This window comes from Xiphophorus couchianus, chromosome 17 (genome assembly GCF_001444195.1).
Source record: "Xiphophorus couchianus chromosome 17, X_couchianus-1.0, whole genome shotgun sequence".
Lineage (NCBI taxonomy): Eukaryota > Metazoa > Chordata > Actinopteri > Cyprinodontiformes > Poeciliidae > Xiphophorus > Xiphophorus couchianus.
Window position 1 is genome coordinate 1,984,171 of NC_040244.1, and position 22,551 is coordinate 2,006,721.

The following is a 22,551-nucleotide window of genomic DNA, read 5'->3' on the forward strand; positions in this document are numbered from 1 at the left end:
ACAAGACGCTCTCTCTTCCTCGCTGCGTCTCTGAGCTTCTCGCTCACGTCAAGGTGAGCCAGCAGCCTCTGGTTCAGACCCTGGATGTAAGTAATGGCAGTTCTAGCTTTAGCCTGAATTCAGGTGCAACCTTTCAGGTTGTTGTGTTTGAGGGAAACTCAACACCGTTGTGGGCGGGCATGATTGGCCCTAATGCCAGCCTTGTTCTGCACCTCTTTCATGGCTGTAATTAGGCTAATGGAGGGCGCCAGAACCAGACTGGGAGCCACGCCGGGGGTCAGCAGCCAGCGGCCCGGAGGACGCCCCACCGCCTGGTTGGACCCGAACAAGGAGGCCTTTGGAGGCCCGGAAGAACCACCGGTAATTTGGTTTGGTTTCTGCAGCGGGAGGAAACATCAGGGAATAAAAATCAGAATGAAAGAAACGTCTTTGTTTGCTGGAACTAAAAGTTGCTTCGCTGCAAAGGAAACGTCTGGAACGAAGTTTAAACTGATGAAGGTTCCAGTTTTCGAGATTCACGCCGCCATGTTTCTGAAATACGTCACATCCTGTTGCTGCACAGATTCCTAAAAGTTACATTTTATCCCCAGGACTTTTGGGAACATTGAGAGATTATTGGTAAATGTGAGACCGGTTCTGTTTGGTTCAGTTTGGTTCCGTCCTGTTTGGTACCGTCCAGTTTGGTTCTGTTCTGTTCGGTTCTGCAGGTGAGGAACCTTTAACTCCTCCTGAATATCTGAGCCCTTCGTATCAACGTTTAGCTACCTGAGAAGTGAAGCTGCCATCGTTCGGCGCTGCAGCGCCACCTGGAGTTTATTTAAATAATTACTGCTGAAAATCAGTTTTGAACAGAAATAAAAGTGTCATGAAATCCCCTCCATCTCCATCACTATTCGTCCGCCGTCTTCTTTCTGTCAGGTCAGTGCGATATCAAGTTTCATTTAGCTTATCTCTCCCACCTCGCTGTAATTGCTCTTGTCTTTTGTTATCACTTTTATTGGCTCACCTGTCGGTCACCGTGGAGACGGAGTCCTGAGTGACGACACCAGCAGCTTTGTGTTGAGAGCAGAACATGCAGGTTAAATCATTCAGGGAGACATTTTGGACTTTTACTCTGAAGGTCTTCCATCAACCTTAAGGCAGGTGATTGGTCGATCCTCAGCTTCCTGTTACTGAGAACTTCTTGTTGTTTTAATGTTAGCGTTAGCTTCTGCTAAGTGTGTTTAGCAGGTTAGTGTTAGCTTATATTACATTTTTTATCTGTTCAGCAGTGTATTGTTACCTTTTGTTATTTTTTATGTGTTTAATGCATTAGCATTAGCGTAGCTACAATTCTTGCAGAGTGAATTAGTAAACTTTGCACCGTTTTGGTCACCTGTCCTCACCGCTGGCTAAAAGTAACGACTGCTGATATTAGAGCAAACATATATTCTCTATTACAGCCATGGCGGCCATGTTGAACATTTTTTTAAAATCAGTAAATATGATTTTTATGGGTCCAACTATGTATGTTTTGACACCAAATGTATTGCTTTGTAATAAATATTGACAGATTCAGCGCAAAGATAAATTTTCTTCACCACCATGGCAGCCATCTTGAATTTTTCAGCGGCTAATGTTTGGTAGATGCTGCAGAGTTTAAAGTTAAGATTAAAGTATCAAAGATTGAGTGTCAACAGGTCAGGTTATTGATCCAACTTTAATAATTATAATGTTTTAGTTTTAGAAAGCGAAAGTTCCAGATGTTTTTTTTTTAACTGCTTCTAATTTCAGAAAACATCTTCCAATCAGACCAACCACTGAAGTTATGATATAATCTTTGATTTATGTAAATAAAAATGGGTTTTTATATCTGCTGAAAGGAAAGCTACATTATCCAGATATTAGATGTCATAAATCCTGATAACATAAAGGAGGAATCGTCTCCATGGAGAAGCCGTGTGAGCGAGCGAGCGAAGGAGGAAGAAGGAGCAACATAATGCTTCCTGTGTCTTCTGGCAGTTTAGCTTTTGTTTGAAATGAAAATTCAGAGTGTTTGAGGGATTACAGTGGATTGGCAGGCCTGTGGGAGCCAAGCAGTTATCTGTACACCAGTAATATGAAGTATGGTAATCGTCGCAGTGTGTGTGCATGCAGAGGAGTGTGTGTGTTTGTTCTTTTGCAAACCGATGAGTGGCAATTCAACTAAACACACAACGAAGCTTCTTCTCTGTTTTGTTTTGTTTGACCACCTTTTCTCTTCTTTTCCGCTTCCGAATCTGGGAATGAAATCCTCCAGAAAAAACAAATAAATCCTGAATGTGTCCTCTGATTGGGTCGCTGCCTTTCAGTTTTTATCCTTCATCCAAACTTTCACGGTGTTGCTGCTTTGTCATCCCTTCATCTTCCTCAGCGGCGCAGAAAAACCGCCGCCGCGCTCCGTTGATCTCAAGAGGCGGTGTTTAAGTTTTGATTAATGTTGGTGTTTTAACTAGTAGCTGTAGAGGTGTGTGTGTGTGTGCGTGTGTGTGCGTGTGTGTGTGTGTGTGTGTGCGTGTGCGTGTGCGTGTGTGACTCCTCTCACCTCAGCCTCCAGCGGTTCAGCAGGAGGTGATGTTGTGGTTGAGGCGTACCTGTAGGGCCGACCTGAGCATGAACACAAACAGCAGCTTAACTGACATTCCTACACACCTTTCAGCCAATTTACTTTAAATCCATGTTTCACTCAACAACAAAACTCCAACTGTAGGGAGCGACCCGACGGGACCGGCTGACCTGACGGGACGGGACGGGACCGGCTGACCCGGCGGGGGGTCGTCCTCTGCTGCAAATCATTTCTCTCTTTGTTTTTGATTTTGTTTAAACATTTCATTTAGTTAAAATGTTGGGTTTTAAATGCAGAGATTGGAAGCAGTTTTAACAAAGTTTATTAGTTTTTCTTCTCTTCGTTCTGATATTTTGCTGACACAAACATTTGGTTTTAAATCTGGTGAATCTCTTTATTGAGTTGGTTTTAGATACATCTCAATCAAAGCAGTTGAGTCTTTTACAGACCAGCAGTGAAACATTCAGATAACCAGAACTTAAAAAATGTTTGATGTTTTTAAGGTCCTGGAGTCGGTAAGGAAACTTTGTGACAGGCTGAAGAGCAGCGATGCATCGAAAAGCACCAGAGACTTGAACTGCAGCGCCTCAGTGCCGAACAACCTGTCCAGGTTTTAGTCAGTGCTGCAGGAACTCATCCTGAAAGCAAAACCTTTTAAAATCAAGAATTGGAGATGATGAAGTGAAATGTAAAAACCTTCTGAAGCTGCGGGTCACATTTTGACCTCAACATGGTTTCTGCAGCTCAAACATTGAATTATTTCTGCTTTTGGTTAGTTAATAACTAAAAACAAAGTTCATCAAACTGTAAAATGTCTAAAATCAGAAATCATCTTCAAAACAATTGTCCAGAATCCATCAGCAATGCTGATTCAGCCGATGAAGGTTATAAATTTACCTGGAACTGAACATGTTTGTGTTTCAGGCTCTAAACTCAGTTTTCAGTTTTCCTCCTGAGTCTTTAAACTCTGTGCTGATCATCATTTCTTCATTTCTCACTCTGCCTCATTACCCGTCTCACATTTCTAGCTTCTTCCTTGTTTGTCTTTTAACACATCTGATGACCTCTTCCTTTTTGGTTGGAAACATTTCTAGAAATTAAACCATCTCTTCCGTTTTTTTCATGCCATTCCTCTTTTTTCTTCACGCTGTTGATTCTTTAGCTTTAGCGCCTGCAGACGTTCACACATCGTCCCTCCAGCAGACATGAACTTGTCTGTGTTTGTGTCCAAACACGCTGCAGATTTTCTCCTGGTTTAGTCGTCTGTCGGCTGCTTCAGCTGTGGAAACAACAAACTGCAGCTTCCTCCTGCTCTGTTGGTGCATAAATACGTAAAAATGCATTAAAAATGCACAGCAATCAAGACAAACGGTGCATGGGTCTGCGTGCAAAACATCTGCTGGGGAAGGAAGTTTGATGTTTAGGAGGTGTGGTCTAGTGGGGAGAATACGAGCAGCCAGTGTCTAATCTGGAGATGAAGGTATTTTTTCCATTTCATGACTTTTGCACATTTCGGATTTTAAAATCAGACGACCCAAACGTTCCTCCATCGCTTCTGACCCGTTTGTTTCTGCTGGAGTTTTATTTTCTCTGAGTTGTAACAAAGCCATGTCAATATGTTTTCCGGAGAATAAAGCGTGAAATGTTTCTCTGCATCATAAACGCCGGCATCCTGCCTGCTGGCGCTGTTAGTCAACCAAAGCCACGGGGTCAGAGGTCAGGCGGTAAATGCTGTAAATGATTAAAGGAAACTCACCTGAGTCCTGAGCCAGCTCACACACACACATTAATTATTTGATCAGTGTGTGTGTGCTGGCTGGGATTAAATCCTGTGAGAGCAGAACAAAGGAGCAGCTGCGTTAAAGCTGCAGTTTAGTGTAATTTGCTAATTACTGGGCTTGTTTCTCTGGTTTCTGGAGCCTCTGCTGCTCTTTGTGAAGAAGCGTCTGATTACATGGACCAAGTGACACTGACTGCTACAGAGATCTGGGACTATAAACCTTGAGTGCAGAGGTCTGCTGCTAGCCTGCAGGAGAAACGCCACTGCAACACCGAGATTCAGATTACAGCTCAGACTCTCCGTCCATTCAGCTGGACGGAGTCTGATTTGTCCAGAATCATCTTCATCACTGAAATGTTTCATTTAAAATCGACTCCATATGAGCAGAGACCTTCCTCTGGTCAAAGTTTCATCACTTCTGTCCTGATGGTGAAGCAGCGCGACCACTTCCTGTCTGATCATCAGGCGCGTTTCAGTGAACCGAGGCGATCAAAGCGTCTGCGTCCGCCAGCTGCAGCTGCAGACCACCATGGCCTGCCTGGAACCGGATGAAACCGCCATGGCCCTGTCTCTGATTGGCTGAGGAGAAACTCTGTGATGAAAGTTTTTTTAGGAAACTCAGAGTCCAACGATATTTTTCCTCTTTCAGACTTTGTGAAGTAGCCTCACATCTCCAGGTTTGTTCTGACAGATTGTGAGTTTTTTAAAGTCCGTCCTCTCTGCCCGCCATGACACATCGCCCTCCCTTCCCTCCCCCCTCCCTGCGGCTGAAGTGGCAGATGAATGAACCGGACCCGGCGTGAAAGAGCGGACGGAGACGAAGGTCACCTACCTGCCGCTGCCTTTGTCCCGACTCCAGAAGGAAACAAAAAAGCGACGGCAGCAGAGAAAGGAAGAAGAGGAGCGCTGCTCTTCATCTCCTCTCCGTTCCTGCTCCGTCTGGCCTGCTTTTGTTCCCCGGTCGGGAGTTATATATCATGTAGGCGATGCATGAAGTTCACCTTGTCAGAGAAACCTAACACAACCCTGCAGCCGCCGCTTGGTGTGTGTGTGTGTGTGTGTGTGTGTGTGTGGATTATGGAATGCATAATACCTCTCAGGTGTGAGGCAAGCCTGTCATCACCCCCATGGCTCAGATTGAACGCGACCCTTTTGATTCTTCATTTTCCTCTCCTCTGTGTGTCTGACCTCCTCCACATGCATGTAATCTGCGTTGATAGAAACCTCTGCTGGGATCTTCACGCTCGCCTCCTGATGAACAACGCCGTCCGCCAGGCGTTGGCCCACAGTTAGCCAAGCGCCGCCGCCAGCCTCTCATCTTCATTCAGCGCTGGCCTGAATTCCTCGCCACACTCCATTCTCACTTGTCCTTGCATTTTGTCCGGGCGCTCTTTGAAAAAAATCGTTTTTCTAATCTGAAAGTCTTCTGCTGCTAGATTTGAATGACACAGAGATGAAAGGGTCGGATTTAAAATCTGTCAAACCCTCACAGGAGTAAATTTGAACTCCATTGTGTACCTGATATGATGCCTGTTAATGTGCAGCACAAAGAGAGGAGAGGACTTTGTGCTGCTTTGACTTCTTCACTTCCTGCATGTTTAAACAACCGGCAGCATTTTATTTCTTCAGGTTCAGAGGAGAACAGAGCAGAGAAACCTTCTGGAACGCGGCTGACTGACGCTGGCTGGTCGACCTCTGACCCCTGGAAACATTTAGTAATATCTTTAAAATGGCACAAACAAACATTTCTTCTGTACAAATATTATTTGATTTGAGTTGATTTGGATTTAACTGAAGGTATAATCTGGAAAGGGTTTTGGATTCTACTGAAACTGAGCTGAAGTTATGATGAACGCTGCCAGAGTAGAGGACAGAGTCATCAGCATAACGGTGAACACGGCTCCGCTCACGCTGCTGATCTTCGTACTCGGTTTCCATTTCACATGATTGTTTAAAGTGTTACTAGATCGGACTCCAGTGGGAACTGTTTGGGGTTCCAGACCGACCCAAACAGACAGAAGAACATCTTACACATCAGGATTTGGACCAGGAAATATGAAAAGTGTCTGCATTGGATATGCTAGCATTAGCATGGATATGCTAGCATTAGCATACCTAGCCGGTCACACACGACTCATACTTTCTTTAGAGGAAATTTTATTGGAAAAGTTGTTTGACCTACAATATCTACATTTGTGTGTTTTTGACACATCCAGGTATAAACATAATGTACATTACAGTAATATTCCTCTGTCTGTGTGTTGCTTTGTGGTTGTAAACTGTTTAGAACAGGGGGGCCCAAAGTGGATCCTCGAAGGCCGGCATCCTGCATGTTTTAGTCTCTCCCTGGTTTAACGCACCTGGATCCAGTGATGATCATTAGAGGCCTAAGAAGAACTCTGACATTCTGAAAAGGTTGTTGGTACCAGGGAGAGAACGAAAATATGCAGGAAGCCAGCCCTCCAGGACCCACTTTGGGCTCCCCTGGTTTAGACGTTTGGTTCAGTAAAATGAACGACTTTGCTTTTAGCCATAGTGGCTTAAATATAAAGGCTGCACAGTGGCGCAGTTGGTAGCACTGTTGCCTTGCAGCTAGAAGGTCCTGGGTTCGATTCCCGGCCGGGGTCTTTCTGCATGGAGTTTGCATGTTCTCCCTGTGCATGCGTGGGTTCTCTCCGGGTACTCCGGCTTCCTCCCACAGTCCAAAAACATGACTGTCAGGTCAATTGGTTTCTCTAAATTCTCCCTAGGTGTGAGTGTGTGTGTGCATGGTTGTTTGTCCTGTATGTCTCTGTGTTGCCCTGCGACAGACTGGCGACCTGTCCAGGGTGAACCCCGCCTCTCGCCCGGAACGTAGCTGGAGATGGGCACCAGCAACCCTCCCGACCCCATTAGGGACAAGGGTGAACAGAAGATGGATGGATGGATGGATGATTGATTTGAGCCTTTTCTGCCTGTGTGAGTCTACAAGAGAATTAATATTATTGTAAAGGAAGAAAAGGGAGGGGCAAGTGTGGACCCCTGTGGGACACCAGCTCTTTCTGTGAGATAATATTTATTTATATTTGTGGGATAAAACGGGTCATAATTAGAGTTGGGTTGTGTGACTGAATATCAGTTTTGTCTGTTAAAAGCAGCAGAGCGTTTGGATCCGTCCTCCTCTGCATTCAGTAGGACGTTGCTGCCGCCACAAACCCCAAGTTCTGCACAAACGCGCCGACAACAACACCAGCACTTCTGCTTCAGAAACCGACAGCCAGCGAGGCACGCCGCCTTTCACATGGAAATATGTTTGTGTGTCACTGGCTGCACGGGGGGGGCGGTGGGGGTCCAGCAGTGATTACCTCTTAAATACATATAGATGCAGTTCTTTGAATGGCTGAGCACTGAGCAGGAGATTGGGTTAAATTAGATGTTAATCAGCTCCGTTCTCCTGTTGGTGAAGCGATAAGGCCTTCAGGACCTCCCCTCACACACACACACACACACACACACACACACACCTCGCTCTGCTTTTTTATGCTAATGTTCGGGCTGTGTGGAGCTGCTCTCTCTCGCTGTCCCTCAGAGACGCCGATCGTTCGCTCACTGCATTTAATAACAAAGAGGAAGAGGAGATAAGTTGTGAAGCTCAGACTGAAAGCAGCCCAGAAACACATTTGGGTTTTTCAGCGGGGTTGAAATAGGCCGAGTTAAAGCCGAACAGGGAGGAGGAAGAAAATCAGCTCCTTGCTTTTCAAAGGCGGCGCTGAGAAGTCGTGTATAAAATCCTCCAAGTTGTGAAAGACTCCTGGACAGAGATTATTGTGCTCCAGGATCCTGTTGCCTCATTCAAGGCACAATCAGCAGCTTTTCCAGCAGATGACATATTTATGTATTAGGACAAATAAGCATAATCTAGTGATATTGTGAGGCGCTCAGCTGAATATAAAGTCATTATATTAGTCAGTAAATGTGGGCGTGGCCAGTGAAATCACCTCTGGGATGTTCATCCTGAGGCCCAGCAGCTGATACTCCTGCTTCACGTTTAGAACCGGATCACAATAAAGTCAATCAAACTTTGTGTTTCTGTTGAAATTGAAAAAGTTTTTGCTTGAGGAGGTGGAAAAAGAAAAGGCAGCTTGGAGGTTCCAGCAGACGCTCACACGTGCAGCGGGAAAATAGCTGCAGCCTTGAAAGGCTGCTGCTGGTCTTTTGAGGTGACTGTTGCGACATGCAGCAGAGCGGCGCGCTAACCTCAGAGCAGCGCAGGTGCAGGGCAAAGATCAACGAACCCGGCACCCCCTCACTTCACCGCGCCGTTCTGCCTTCGCTGCAGCCACACAGCTGCTCTCCTCCACGTCAACACGCCCAGCTGACCCACGTTTGCCGCACAGCCTGCAACTTCCAGGGTTTCAATTGGTGTAAAATTTCAAAATTAGACATTTTACACCAAATGTCACATAAAAAAAGCAGAAATAAGATAATTTCAATTCAGGAGTTTTGGATGTAAACCAAGATTCATTTTCATCTAAATAACTAAATAAAAACTAATATTTACCTACAATATCTTAAAATTAGATATTTTTCCAAATTTAAAAACAAAAACTTTCATTTTTTACATTAATAAAACCTGAGGTGTTAAAAAATATAAGGTTTGACAAAACTAAGACATTAAAATAAAGTTTTTGCAGTGTGATACCGATGAATCAGAGAATGCTGTTTTTATAAAACATTTCAAACAGTCTGGATGAAATCAGCCTGTTATTAATCTGTATAATCTAGAATAATAATCTGCAGCATAAAGTCCAGTTTAAGTTAAATGTTGCTACTTGCAATAAATGTCATCAATAACCTTCAGATTACTGATAATCAATGTCGTATTCAGCCAACAGCTGCTGCCAGTTTGATTTAAATAAAATACATTTGATCATTTTTGACATGAAATGTTGAGTTAATGCTAAAATAAATAACGTTACATTTCTGCAACCTTTAAACTTAAAAGTCCATTTCAGTTGAACATGTTTGATGTAGCTGAAGTTTTTATGAAGTTTCTCTGACTTTAAAGATAATCATCTGCTGTAAAAATCTTGTTTAATGAGAGACGACCTCTGAACTCTCCCAGCTTCAGCATCGGGATCTGCAGAAACATTAAAAATAATAAAACTCAACAGTTTGGAGATGAGCGTCAGAGAAATTTCAGTTATGAATTGAGTGGAAACTCGAAATGGAGCGATTGTGGAAACAGTTGTGTTGTGGAAACTGAATAAGCCCCGCCCACCAGACCCGGCTACGGTCGTCCTTAGCAACAGAAAAATGCAGCAAACCTGTGACAGTTGATGCTTTTGCTCTGTGGTTTTTCAAATTAACATCTTAATAATAAGATGGTGAGTTGAAATGATTGTATTTAATGTTTTTCCAGCTACATTTACAATAACTTTTATTTATATGAGATTTTATTATCTTATTAATTAGAGTTTGGTATTAATTGAGGTTTTCATTCATACTTTATTCATCCTAAAAGGATAATAGATGTTGTCTGGACTCAAACTGAGGGATCTCCAGTAGCAGTCAGTGTCGCATCTAGAACCAGAGGGAGTTGTGGTCCAAACATGCAAGGATTCAACCAGAACAACAAATGAGAGCAACATGGCGGCTTTAGCATGTGATGCTAACGCTACGCTGACGGTTTCTACTGGAAGTTAATGTTTGGCATTAATTTACCAGTATGGCATCGCCTCACATGGAGCTGGAGCTGGAGCAGCTCTCAGCGGTGTGTGTGTGTGTGTGTGTGCGTGTGTGTGTGTGTGTGTGTGTGGGTGTGTGTGTGTGTGTTTCTCCCCTCCACCCGCTTCTCTTTGGCTTTGACTTCAAGCACCGCAGTTTGACTGTTTCAGGTCAGAGGAAAGGAGATAAGACGAAGTGATTTTTCTTACCTTGGTACCCCCCCTACCTCCCCTCCTCCCTCCACCTCCCCCCCCTACCCCTACCCGTCCACTTCCCCCCCCCAGACAGACGGAGTGACAGGCCTCCTGTGTAAGCCTTTATTTACTTTCAGCGTAATACTACAGGTGATCAAAACAACATGGCCGTCTCCCACGATTAGCCCGCTAAATGCTCGATGTGTTATGACAAGCTCACTCCCACTCCCACCCGAGACGCTCGCACACGGATCCACACACACTTATCCTCCATCTGAGCCGAGGCCGAGGCGTTATCTGGAAGCAGACGCGCATCTGAATGCGATATGAAACCTTTCAGGAAGTCACATCAAATTCGAGCTCAATTTTTATCTTGTTCTCACTCAGAAATCGCAACTTGTTTTCATGACTCACTTAAGCTTCTTATGATCCATTTCATCAGCTAAACGCATGAAAATAAGATCTTATTTTTCTAGTAAAAGTATTATTTTTCCCCTTAAATCGCTTCGCAGGACGTAGATGTCAGTTTCATGTCTTGTTGAGAAAAAATAAAAGAATAAATGAGTCAAATTAAAAGAAAAAAAACGGATCCAATAAAGCAGGACACTTTTGAAGCTCTTATGACAAGATATTGAATTTTAATTTGAGTTTGCGGAGGCGTGGAGCAGAAAGGCAGTGTGGTGAGTCTTTGATACCCGCCGAACAGAGTCCTTCCCCAGCTGCGTCGGCTAATTTGTTCCCTCGGTCGTATCTCGCCCGCTCTCAGCCTCCGTTTAGCATTATTAATCAAATTACACCCACTAAACTTTTCTTGTGTTATTGAAATTGTCTTTCTTTCATTGTTTTTTCTTTTTTTTCTTCTCCCCCCCTCCAGTGGCTCTTGAGCGCGGGTTTTCCGGCTCAGGCTGTAAAAGCAGAGACTTGTCATTCAGAAACGGTGGCATCAGGTTAATGATTTAATTTTTTCAATTAAGATAAAGAAACACTTTCCCTCCTGACCTGCAGGGCAGCGCCAACATCAAAGCTGCGCCGCTCCTAATTGTTTTTCAGCTCAAGAACAAAATTTTCAGCGTTTTTTGTGTTTTCATGGTGAGTGGCGTCCATCTGTGGTTAGCATTAGCATTAGCATTAGCTCAGTTAAAGCCAGGCGTATTAACAGATTGGCTCAGATAGGAAGTCAGTGAGGAATCTCCTTCTTTCTCTCTGACTCGCATTTCTATGAATTTAACTTTTATTTTGCTTTTCCAGATTTTGAAAATGTTCGTTTGTGCAGATTAAAAGCTTCTGATTAGTGCGGATGGAAAGTTTCTTTATTTAAACCAACACTAATTCACACATTCAGCATAAACAACTAAAAATACATGATATTCATTCATCACATAACAAATTCAAAATAAAACAAAAATAAGCAGGAATTACATTAAAAAGAAAAACATCCAAATAACAACATGAAGGTGTTTTCATTATAATATTTATTTAAATCTGTTTGAAATTAATTCTTCTGATATAAATATATTTTACTTTAGGTTTCCCATATGAACATAACTCTATAGAAATAATTAGTATAAACATTTCTGAGTGTAAATCTAGCTTCGTTTCATAATCCTCTGCATTAGAACTGAAAAACTGTTTCTGGTTATGACCTCTGGCTGTTTTCACCTCATGATTGTTTTGAGTAATGTTGATGTAAAAAGTGCAGAAATGTTTTTTACAAACAGAATTTTCTGCAGCATAAATCTTCCCAGGCTGATGTTTCATCTTTTTGCTGCAGCAGCAGAGCGGAGCGCTGCAGCCTTTGGTTAGGCCGATTGGAGCAGCAGCTCCAGCTCTCTGTAGCTTAGCATCGCCCCCTACTGAAACCTGACTCCTCCAGCCACTCCGCCTCTCCCACCGTTCCTCTTGTTTCGCTCTCATATCGGCCGATCTTCAGCTGCTGCTCAAACATGAGTCAGAGAAACAGAAACATTTAGATGTGACACAAATCTTTTTTTAATCAGGAGCAGCAAAAGCAGAACTGAAGATGTGCAGGAGCATCTCAGTGAATCAGGAAAATTATAAAAAAAAGTATTTATTTCACTTCAAAAACAAAACAAAATTTCTATATAATAATTACATAAGCCAATATTTATTTTATTTAAACGTAATGATTCTGTGAGTCAGGAAATTCAAGATAGTTCTGTATTCAAGCTTAGCGATGGAAAGTTGAGTGGAAGGAAAAACTGAGGTGGAGAAATATTAACAGAAAACAAGAATTGATGAGAGGATTGTGAAGGAAAGTCTGCAGAATGAGGCAGCCAGAGAGCCACAGGGTGGAGCGGATCAGAACCAGCAGTACTGGAGGTCCAAAGTGACAAAGTCTCCTCAGTCTCTGATGTTCTGCTGGTTCTGATCCACTGGGTCAGATACTTTAGAGCTCTTCCTGTGACTTTTGGGAGTCTCTGGGTTCTTTTTCCAACAGGACTGTCCTACAGGATGTTCCACCTGCTTCAATCACCATGGAAACGGGCTGGACCAGAACCGCATAGAGAATCTATGGAGTATGAACCAACAACGCTGCTGACCTTAAGGCTTCCTGATGCAGGAAAACCAATGTAATGATTGAGTAGAAGGTTCTGGAGGTTCTGCAGTCGGTCCTGGCGGCGCCGATGTTTGTGATGTAGATGAACATCGCATCGATGACATCATCAGATAAACAAAATCCTCCTGACTGACCTCAATCTCTGAGGTTCTTAGAGTGTATTTGATGAATCCGTGACATTCAACTTCATATGTGTGTGTTTGCGTGTGCGTGCGGGGGTGTGTGTGTGTGTGTGTGTGTGTGTGTGTGTGTGTGTGTGTGTGTGTGTGTGTGTGTGTGTGTCTGGGCTGCTCCCAGCGGCTGCTGCTGGTTAAATCCTCAAAGTGGCCGGGCCGCTCCCTGCCAAAGCTGCCCGCCTCAGTCCAGAAGTAATCCACATCAAATTCCTTCAGCCTCAGTATCACAGGCCGGCGCTGCAGAGCCACGTGCTGCCAGGGGAGCACACACACACACACACACACACACACACACACACACACACCGTCCACTTCCTGATTCGCAGCGTGACAGTGAGCGGTGTGTGTGGATGCTAGCTGGTAGCAGTGTGTGCGTGGGTTTTCTGGAGACGGCGCTGCAGCCAGCTGACATCCAGCCTGGCGTTCCTCCCAGCCGGAGAGAGAGGAGGCTCTCCGGCCGGCTGCTCTTACATCCGTGTGCTCGTCCCCCGGTGAGGAAACATTTGTTTCTCTACCAACGGACACAGGAGGAGGAGGAAGGAGGAGGAGGACGAGGAAGGAGAAGGAGGAGGAAGGAGAAGGAGGAGGAAGAAGGAGGAGGAGACGGTCGCTCCCCCTGTTTTCTGATTTCATGTTTCTTTGTTCAGATTTCCATCCTGACTGCCAGAGGTCAGATCTGCTGCTGCTCATTTTAAACCAACCAGGTAGTTGACCTGATGATGAGCATCTCAGAAAACAGAGTCCAGTCGCTGCCTGAGCCCACAGCATCATACTGCCACCCCCATGTCCCTACAGAGAGGCTGTGATCAGAACCAAACATTAAACTGAAATAAGAGTAAAAAAGTATTTGGTAAAATTACAAAATAATAAAATCAGGAAAAATATAACATTTATGAAACTTTAACAAAAACTGCAGGTGTGTTTGAGTTTGTTTTAACATATTTCTGCTTAAGAAAAGTCAAATTGTTAGAAAAAATGACTTGAGTAAAAGTATTTGGTAAAAAGGCGACTGAGTGAAAACATCAATCATTTAATATTTACAAATTACATCATCAGATGGACCAAAATGTAAAGTTCATTTTAATTTTAAACACCAAAATGAAAATAATTTACATAAACAACATAATTAGAAAGTAAAGCAAAAGAAACATTTTCCCAAAATCAATTTTTTATAAAACTGTAGTAAAAACTGAATTTTTAGTTAAAACATGTTTATTTTTAATCCGCAGTAGGTAAAAGATCCACAAGTTTTACTCAAATAAAAGTAAGTAGTTCCTGTCGGGTTCCCTGATTTCTACCTGTTCACCTGTTTGCTGCGTTTTCTTCTGGCTTTTGTTGAAACGTCTCTCTTCAAATCCAGCTTATCATAAAACAGATTTTTATTTGGTTTATTTCATATCGTTCTGCAATCAGATGCACAAACAGACAAGACGTAAACTAAACTTGTCAATCTATTTTAACTTTCAATGAGGAGGGAAGCAGCCGCCGATCTTAGCGACTAGCATCTTCCCTCGCTAACATGGCGGCTCTCACTTCTTCTTCTCCGGCCATCGGATCTGTGAAGGATGGGTTCTGGTCAGATCTTCAGGATGAAGACGCCACAGGATCTGGTTCTGTTGGTGTTTCTGAGGTGAAACCTCCATTTCTGCCATTTTGTTTCACCTGATGTCTGACTCATTTCTTCTTCTTCAGGATTTAAAATGAAACCGCGCTCTGACTTTAACGCCACCGCCCCCCGAGTGACTTCAGAATAAAAGTCCCTCTTTTGTCATGTGAAGCACCTCTTGAGTTTTCTCTGGTCAGCAGCAGAAATTTCAAAGCCTTCAGCAGATGCGGCCCTCTGTCCCAGACAGTGGTCATTTGTCTTGCGATGCCTGATTTCTTGAGTATCCAATGGCAGCAGGTTTCCTCCAGCTCCCCACCAGTGAAAGCACTTTGGCGCTGCTGCAAAGGAGGAGTAGAAGGTAATAAAGCGAACGGTGACATTTAACGAGCTGTCTGTGTTTTCGTCCTCTCCGTCTCGGGTTTAAGCCGTTTGCTGAGAAAACTTTGAAGTTCCAAACAAGCAAACCTGGACATTATTGAATCCCGTTCAGAATGGCCTGGATTGAGAAAGCCTTAAAGAGACGCTCGGGCTTTTGTGCCTTTTAATGTTCACAGCATCCCTCTGCCTTTCATGTGCGTCCTATCTGGAATTAATTACTTTTTCAAAGTCGGTGTGTTGGTTTTGGCGTGCGCAGGAGAACATGTGTGTACATTTGATTTTTCCTCGTTTGTTTACCGTTTATGGTGCATGGAAATGTCTCCTTTTCTCTTTGTCCTGTAACCAGATCACACTCGGTGCTTAGGCGAATTTCCTGCTCTGGTATTTGATGTAAATCACCAAATTCTGCAGACTTCCTATTTAAATTGTCAGCTCACATAAGCAGCCAGAATGAGCGTAGCACCTCTGGACAGTCCCTGTGGGAGGCACAGTTAGCAATCAAAAGTTGACAGAGGCTAAAAAGAGAGCAAGTTGAACCCAAACAGAGTGTGGTGAGAAGCAGAAAAGCCCTGGGTCGCTCCCTCAGACGGCCCATTTTCACCGGTTTTGTATAAAATGTCAGCTAATGCAGTGTGGAGTGGCGCCAGCAGTGTGTACGGCTGAACGCTGGTACTGCTGGTAATGTGTTTATATAACATCCCTCACATTCCACGCTAAGAGCCTTCCTCGCTCCGCGGCCCGTCCAACACACACACACACACACACGCACGCACACCCCTGTCCCCCCCACACACACCGATTCTCAAATATCCACACTGGTGTTAGAGGGTACACCAACATGCAGCATCGCTCTGCTGCAGACACCAAGTTTATTTCTGAAGACATCCATCATCATCATCATCATCAGCAGGGAGGAGGAAGGCTGCAGATTTACTGCAGCGATGCAACAAAAAAATCCCTTTGACTTTTCTAGAAAATCTTTTTGTGTTTATTTCTTCAAATGAGTCAAGTTTATTTGCATCACACATTTCAGCAGTAAAGAAAAGTCGGAGTGTTTAGTCAGAGCTGTGAAGACGCTGCTGCAGCAATTAAACGCCTGGATGGGTCCCAACCACTTTCTCTCATATGGGTCTCATCTCAGCTGGGGGTAAAAGATGATTCACATGTAGAAGAAACAGAAACATCCTGGTAGAAGGCCTGCTTTGGATCCGACTTTCTGTGGCTCTGAAGGTTCAGCTCAAAGGTCAGAGGTTAGCCTGATCTCTGGTTTACAGCTGGAAGAACTGAAGCTGTGCGTTGATTCTAGATCTATAAAACTAGATCTATAACTGGATTGTTCCTCTTTAATAACTTCAGTTTCTGTTTAGAAAGTTTTGGCCCATCCACACATTTCTCTGTTCTCAGCATGTGTTCAGTGATTGGATGGGGTCAAAGGTCACCTGGTGACATCATAATGTGGAGCTGTGTAGGTATGGTAGCTGATCTTATTTCCCGTTATAACCTGAGCCAGTGAGAGCTCGTAGATATTAAATCAGAAGGGTCCTAGGATTGAACCGCATATGACCTCTGACCTCTTGATGAGAAGGTTCCTATTGAAACACAGAAGTCCCAGTTCTCCATGTCAGAACCAGCTCTGTGGTTGTTGTTCAGAAGCTGTTTAACTGCTGAAAGGTCAGAGGTCGGCCTGTAATTCCGCAGCAGATTGATGAGGCTTTTTAAAATTGATTGGATTTCTAAAATCCATATATACTGGAGACCTTTAAAAACACTTAAAGCTGCTTATTTTAATAGTTAATAAGACACCAGATATATTTTAATATTCATTAATATGCACAGTGGAAACTGTGTTAGCTCTACAGCAGAAGCTAACATCTACAGTTTCCATATTTCTGCTTTTTGAGGTTCAACCAATGAAAACCAAGGACAATGATTGGCGCTCCTGGATTGAGCTAATAGCAGCTCGACTTATTTCAGCTTGCCAAGCTGCTTTTCTCTCTGAACATTTTAGATATTCTCTAAGAAAAGTCAGGAAATTGGCAGATCTCCTGTGAATATTTTGGATTTACGCTCCATGGAACAGGCGGGGATCCACTGGCCTACTTCAAGCTGTCACACAGGTTCTGTATAAGTGATTTTTTTCAGCGTGTTATCCCAGACTCAACAACTGTATTTTTTGATCAATAATCATGACAAAGAAGTGAGCTGCTCAGGGTATTTTATTCCAGCAATATTTCAGATGAAACATTTAGTACCAGGAGTCCATGATCCTCCTCATGCTCATGAACCTCATGCCTCCGTAGCCCATCTCCCTGAAGCTGCGGTACTCCCCGGGCCTCATGTACATCATCCTGCCTCTGTAGTGGGGGTGCTCATACATCAGCCAGTGGCCGTCCATCACGTGGCAGGACATGCAGTCGGACATGTGGTAGCGGTCCATGAAGGAGTCGCAGTCGTCCATGCACTCATGCATATGGCCTCCAAAGTTCTCCCTCTCGTAGATCCTCATCCTGTAGGATCCCCGGTACTGTAAAACCAAGCAAACTCAGGTTGGGTTTGGACGGATCAGGGACAAACGCTGTGCAGAGAGGAGACTACGTACCATGGAGATCATGCGACAGGAGCGGATGCAGTTGTTCCAGCCCATCATGTTCATGTAGTCGCCGTACTCGCCCCGGCGGAAGAAGTACTGGTTCCCCATGTAGTTGGGCCGGTCGTAGACCATGAAGCAGCCGCTCTCCACCCTGCAGGAGTGGCACCGGCTCATGTAGGAGTGCATGTCGGCGCAGTCGCCCATGCACTCATAGGACCGGCCCATGAAGTTCCTGTCCTCGTAGAAGACGATCTGGAAAACAGAGAAACGCTTTACAGCCAAGCAGCAGGAAACGGTGAAATGAAACCAGAGGTTCTGGGTCTACCTTGCCCCTCATGTTCATGTCGGTGTTGCTCATGTTGGCTGCAGACGAGTTCTTGCTCTGGCTCTGGCTCTGGTTGTGCATTCCTACCTGGTTTAACCCTTTCCTTTTATACCTGAGCAGATGTAAAGAACCACTGACCCCTCTACAGAACGCCACACTCAGCAAGCTTTTTTTGTCTTTTGGTGTTTAGAAAAGCCTTTCTGTCATTTTGACAACGTGTGAATGAACGAAGCCATGTGACTGGGAAAAGTTGTCAGTTCAGGACTGGGATGGAGAATGTTCCCTCAGTCGCTCCTAACCTGAGACTTTTCTGATGACTTTGGGATACTTTTATTTTGAAATCACTCATTACTTAAATTTAAGTAAAATAAATAAATTTAACTTAACTTTTTTTATTAGTCTTGTTTAACTTTGATTTTCTTTACTCCTCCTTAAATAAAAAAGATATTTATGTCTTACTGTAAATAAAACTGGCATCACAAGGAATATCTTTTAAAAAAACTTCAAATTGTTTTTACTTGTATTTTAATAACAATATGTTGGTCAGTAATCAGAGTAAAAATCTCAGCATAACATCCGTCTAACCTTCATACAATTACTGGTTTCTGCTTGAGAATCAACTTTGAAGAGGAAAAGAAAATGTTTTAATATAAATTCAGTCGCAAATGAAGTTTCAAAACGTAAATAATATCTGACATTTTTTATTCCACCCACGGCGCCGTACGGAGCAGAATCCTGGGAATGGGATCATAACGTCACCGTGGGAATGCCAGGGGTTACGATATTCAATATAAGTTTCATTTCTGATTGATCAATAAAGTATTTTTGAAATGAATCTATAATCCAATAATCAAAGGTTGGGGAATCAATGCAGATCATAATCAGGTCCAAACTCTTTCTCTTTGCTTAACTGACATTACACAAAATATAGATGTTAAAAAAACTGAAATAAACATTTTACAGAACATTTTAACAACTCTTTATTTATTATCAAATAAAATCTTCTTTATCATAAAGTACACCTGCTTAAAGTTGCTTTTAACTTATAATCACTGGAACCAAAATTATTGAAGATTTTGATCATTTCACTCAACAAAATGTAACGTCTGTTCCTAGTTTCTCAGTTGGTGACTGCATGATGTTTTTATTACTTTATTTTTGTGTTTCTATCATGTAAAGCACTTTGAACGGCCTTCATGCTGAAATGTGCTACACAAATAAACTGATAAAACAATTAATTTAAACTTTAAAATCCAGCAATGTGCGTCCTGCGTGATGAAAAAGAAACCCTTCGTTGGAGAGTAAAAACCCAGACAGACAGACAGACAGACAGACTTCTTAAAGCAACACTTCCATGTTGTGTGTTGCAGGTGGTTGGTTGCCAGGCCAGCACAGTAACAGCAACTTTGCCAGTTCCTGCAACCTAAGCGGCTGCCAGTGAAACGGCGTAATGGTCCAGCTGCTGATCAGACACAGGACGTCTTCAGGACGGCTCCCAGACGCCGCGGCCATGTCAGCAGCGCCGATGAAGGCCCGTCTGCCAGAGAGGAGGAGCTGGGCTGGACGGAGAGCCCGGCTGCTGCGGCGCTGCCAGGCTCCGGCTCTCCTTCACCGTCTGGCCAACTTCTCACGGCGAAGTCTCAGCAGCATTCCCAGATTTCCAGGTCCATCTGTTGCGGAGAGATTCCTAATTTTTCCTTCCTCTGCAGGAAGACCAGAGGCAGGTGTCACCAAACGGTTCAATTCAATCCCCTTATTTATTCCTAAACAACCACTAGTGTCACCTTCCCAGGATTAATCCGTCGGAAATTAACTGTAACTGAAAAATGTTTATTTATTGCATTGCAAATAAATATTTTTCAATAACCTGTCATGAGTTTGTTCGTCTAAGCCGCTGTGGTGATAATAAAGTTGAGTGGTTGGACGTCAGAGAGCGTATTGGATGCTGCTAGTGGCTGAATCAAAAGGCATTGAGTTCCCTCAGCCTTTGTCTGCGTTGACACCCTAATCCGCCGCAGCAGCCATGCAGGTGTTGTGCAGCATTCAGACCTTTGAGGCGGCTTTCAGCGCACGCCGCAGCACCTCTGTATTCACCCTGATGTCTCTACAAGGAAACAGTGGATCAGTGTTTCATGGGCTCCACGTCAGCTGTCACGCAGCCGCTGTGAGGAGCACATTTACAGCACAAAGATCTCCTTAGACTGTCTTTGTGTCAGCATTGTGCCGCAGCCTCTTTCTTCTCCTCCATAATGATGACTGATTAAATCCCTGCTCGCTGTTTCCGAATGCTAGGTGTCAGTCGAGCGGGCCAGGTAAGCCTGAGAGGATGAGGGGATGACGGGAAGGTGGAGCCAGGAAGGAAGTTTTATCGTTGGGCTGAGGTGTCAGCGGCAGAGTGAAGGGATAATAAAATGGATCTGTTTATTCTATTATTCAGAGTGTATCTTATTGTGGCGGTGACACGCTCAGAATGCGTGTCAGCCTCTGGTTTGACTTTTTGTGTTTTGGATTTCTGCAGGAGCTTACCAGACCCATGTGTTTACCTTTCCCCAGAAAGCAGCATGTTGAATACCTGTGTGTCGCCGATGAGGGTTATTAAATTTGACGAGTTAAAAAATGTCTTAACGGTTTATCTCACCTTTGTGTCGTCCCTATTGGTATCTACCTAGAAGCAGGCGCTCTCCTTTCAACGCCAATGGCAGCAGCGAAGATAAACAGGCCATGTTTGCCTCTTTTATGACTCTGTGCCGTAGTCTCTGATAATAGCCAGAGAGGAATCCTGAGCCACAACAACAGGGAAGCATGTTCTGATGACTGTTGGGATGTCGGCATTTCCTCCTTTCTTCTGTCAGACGACGGATGTTTGCAGGTTTTGATCTGACACTTGGTGGAATCAAAGGAACATGCAAAGGAAAGTAAACAGCTTTTATATATCAGTTTCCAAGGACACACACCCATGATTTTATTCTTCTGTTCATCTCAGAAAAATGGAGGAATCTAAAAAGGTTCACATGTTTCGGGAACATTCACCAACCTGCAGTTTATCAACAGTTTACACCAGAAAATGGAAACGGGACGAGAACTTCGCATGTTCTCATCTTCAATCAGATTGTAAAAGGTGCTAACATGCTAAGGATGTGTTTGAGCCTTTATACTCAGCAGGGGTGCATGTAAAAGTTGCAGCATAATGACACTGGAATTATTCATATGTTAGACTGGCCTAGTCAAAGTCCTTAACTAAATTAGAGAATCCGTTGGCAATCTTTGTGAAAAATCTAGCAGAGTTTAAGGTGTGTGGACAAATTCACCTTGAACTGTTTGTTTCAGATTAATGAGTTTGAAAATAGTTTTGCAGTAAGAAAAGTTGGAGTCAACAGGACGACTGTGACTTGGCATGCAAAGTTTTTGTTATTCAGAGCTAAACCCAAGGACATTTCGTCTGTTAGTCAAAGTTAGCCTGAGAGAGAGAGAGAGAGATCTGTGCTGTGTCAGCAGTGTGCTTAAACCAACTCCAAAGATTAATCACAGGAAAACACATACAGCACACACACACACACTCACATGCACACACACACACCAACAGGCGTGCACACACTCAGCCGGATACCCACAGTTGTATATCTCGCATTCCCAGCAGTTCAAAGTGTGGTTGGTTTGAAACAGATTAAAAACTGTCTATGAAGTGATGCATTGCAATTGTCATAGCAAGGGTGGGAGAGATCTTTTTTGCATAAAAATCCCCTCTTTCTTCCCACCGCTATCAGCAAAGAGATGGAGAACTCACTAATCCTGCTGTGGTCGCATTTGCATCGGTGGCAAATAAACAAAAACGCACCATTTTTCATCTCCAGCTTCTATATTAAAAGGAGATGATGGGAGGGGAGGGGAGCAGAGGGAGGAATGAGAATGAGGGGAGAAGGGCACCCAGGCAGACCCTTTGGTGTCACAGATATGCCTGCTGATGTTTGGGTTTGGTAAATGGAAACTCCTGCAGCCTGTTTGCACCATCCATCTTTCCGTTCCCTCGCCACGTGCAGATCTGCGTGGTGGCGAGGTTGACGAGGACCTCGGCATGCCACATCACAGAAAACCCAAAGTTCTCAATCTGCATCAACATGGCATCTGCAATGAAGTACGTCTAACTGGAAACGGTGAAGGCAACCAGTACAGACTGGGATTGTACCTGACAGCTCTCGCTTTCATGAGACTGATGATGAAGACAGAAACTGAGCGTGGACCACAACCTTCTGGCTGGGACGCCCCCTGAAGGGTCTGAAGATGAATCTAAAAACATGATTATCACAAAGTTATGATGCCTCTTACCAATCAGTAACATACAGTTTCCTGCTTTGTGTTTTTGTGGCTTTTGTTTTAGGGTTAAATGCTCACGTTGATTTCTCACCTGTTAATGCTGACATACTCTGGCCTCTGAATTCCAACTGTTTGGTTTATTTAGTCAGATTTGAGTGCAGTATTTCATAAGAAGGTGGGAATATGTGGTGAGGTCCTTCAATGGTTCTGTCATAAAGTTGCATTCACACCAGTCCTGTTTAATCCGGTTCAATCCAAACCAAGTCCGGTTTGTTTGGGGCGGTGTGAATGTGCAATCAGACCTCGGTCTGGGTTCGGTTGAA

General features: G+C 43.8%; 1 protein-coding gene and 1 long non-coding RNA gene across 2 annotated transcripts in view; one reads left to right on the plus strand and one right to left on the minus strand.

Annotated features, from left to right (window-relative positions):
- Nucleotides 1-19,787, plus strand: part of LOC114160624 (uncharacterized) — a 101,236-nt gene extending 81,449 nt beyond the window's left edge. The window contains exon 4 of the long non-coding RNA XR_003598810.1: nucleotides 19,288-19,787. This is a non-coding gene — a long non-coding RNA (uncharacterized LOC114160624). The remainder of the gene's footprint in view (nucleotides 1-19,287) is intronic.
- LOC114160623 (gamma-crystallin M2-like) lies at nucleotides 17,201-18,005 on the minus strand. The gene is made up of 3 exons (XM_028043281.1): nucleotides 17,918-18,005; nucleotides 17,602-17,844; nucleotides 17,201-17,526 (listed from the first exon to the last, which is right to left on the minus strand). The coding sequence occupies exons 1-3, from the start codon at nucleotides 17,996-17,998 to the stop codon at nucleotides 17,248-17,250; spliced, it is 603 nt and encodes a 200-aa protein (XP_027899082.1). The 5' UTR covers nucleotides 17,999-18,005; the 3' UTR covers nucleotides 17,201-17,247.
- Nucleotides 19,788-22,551: the final 2,764 nt, after the last annotated feature.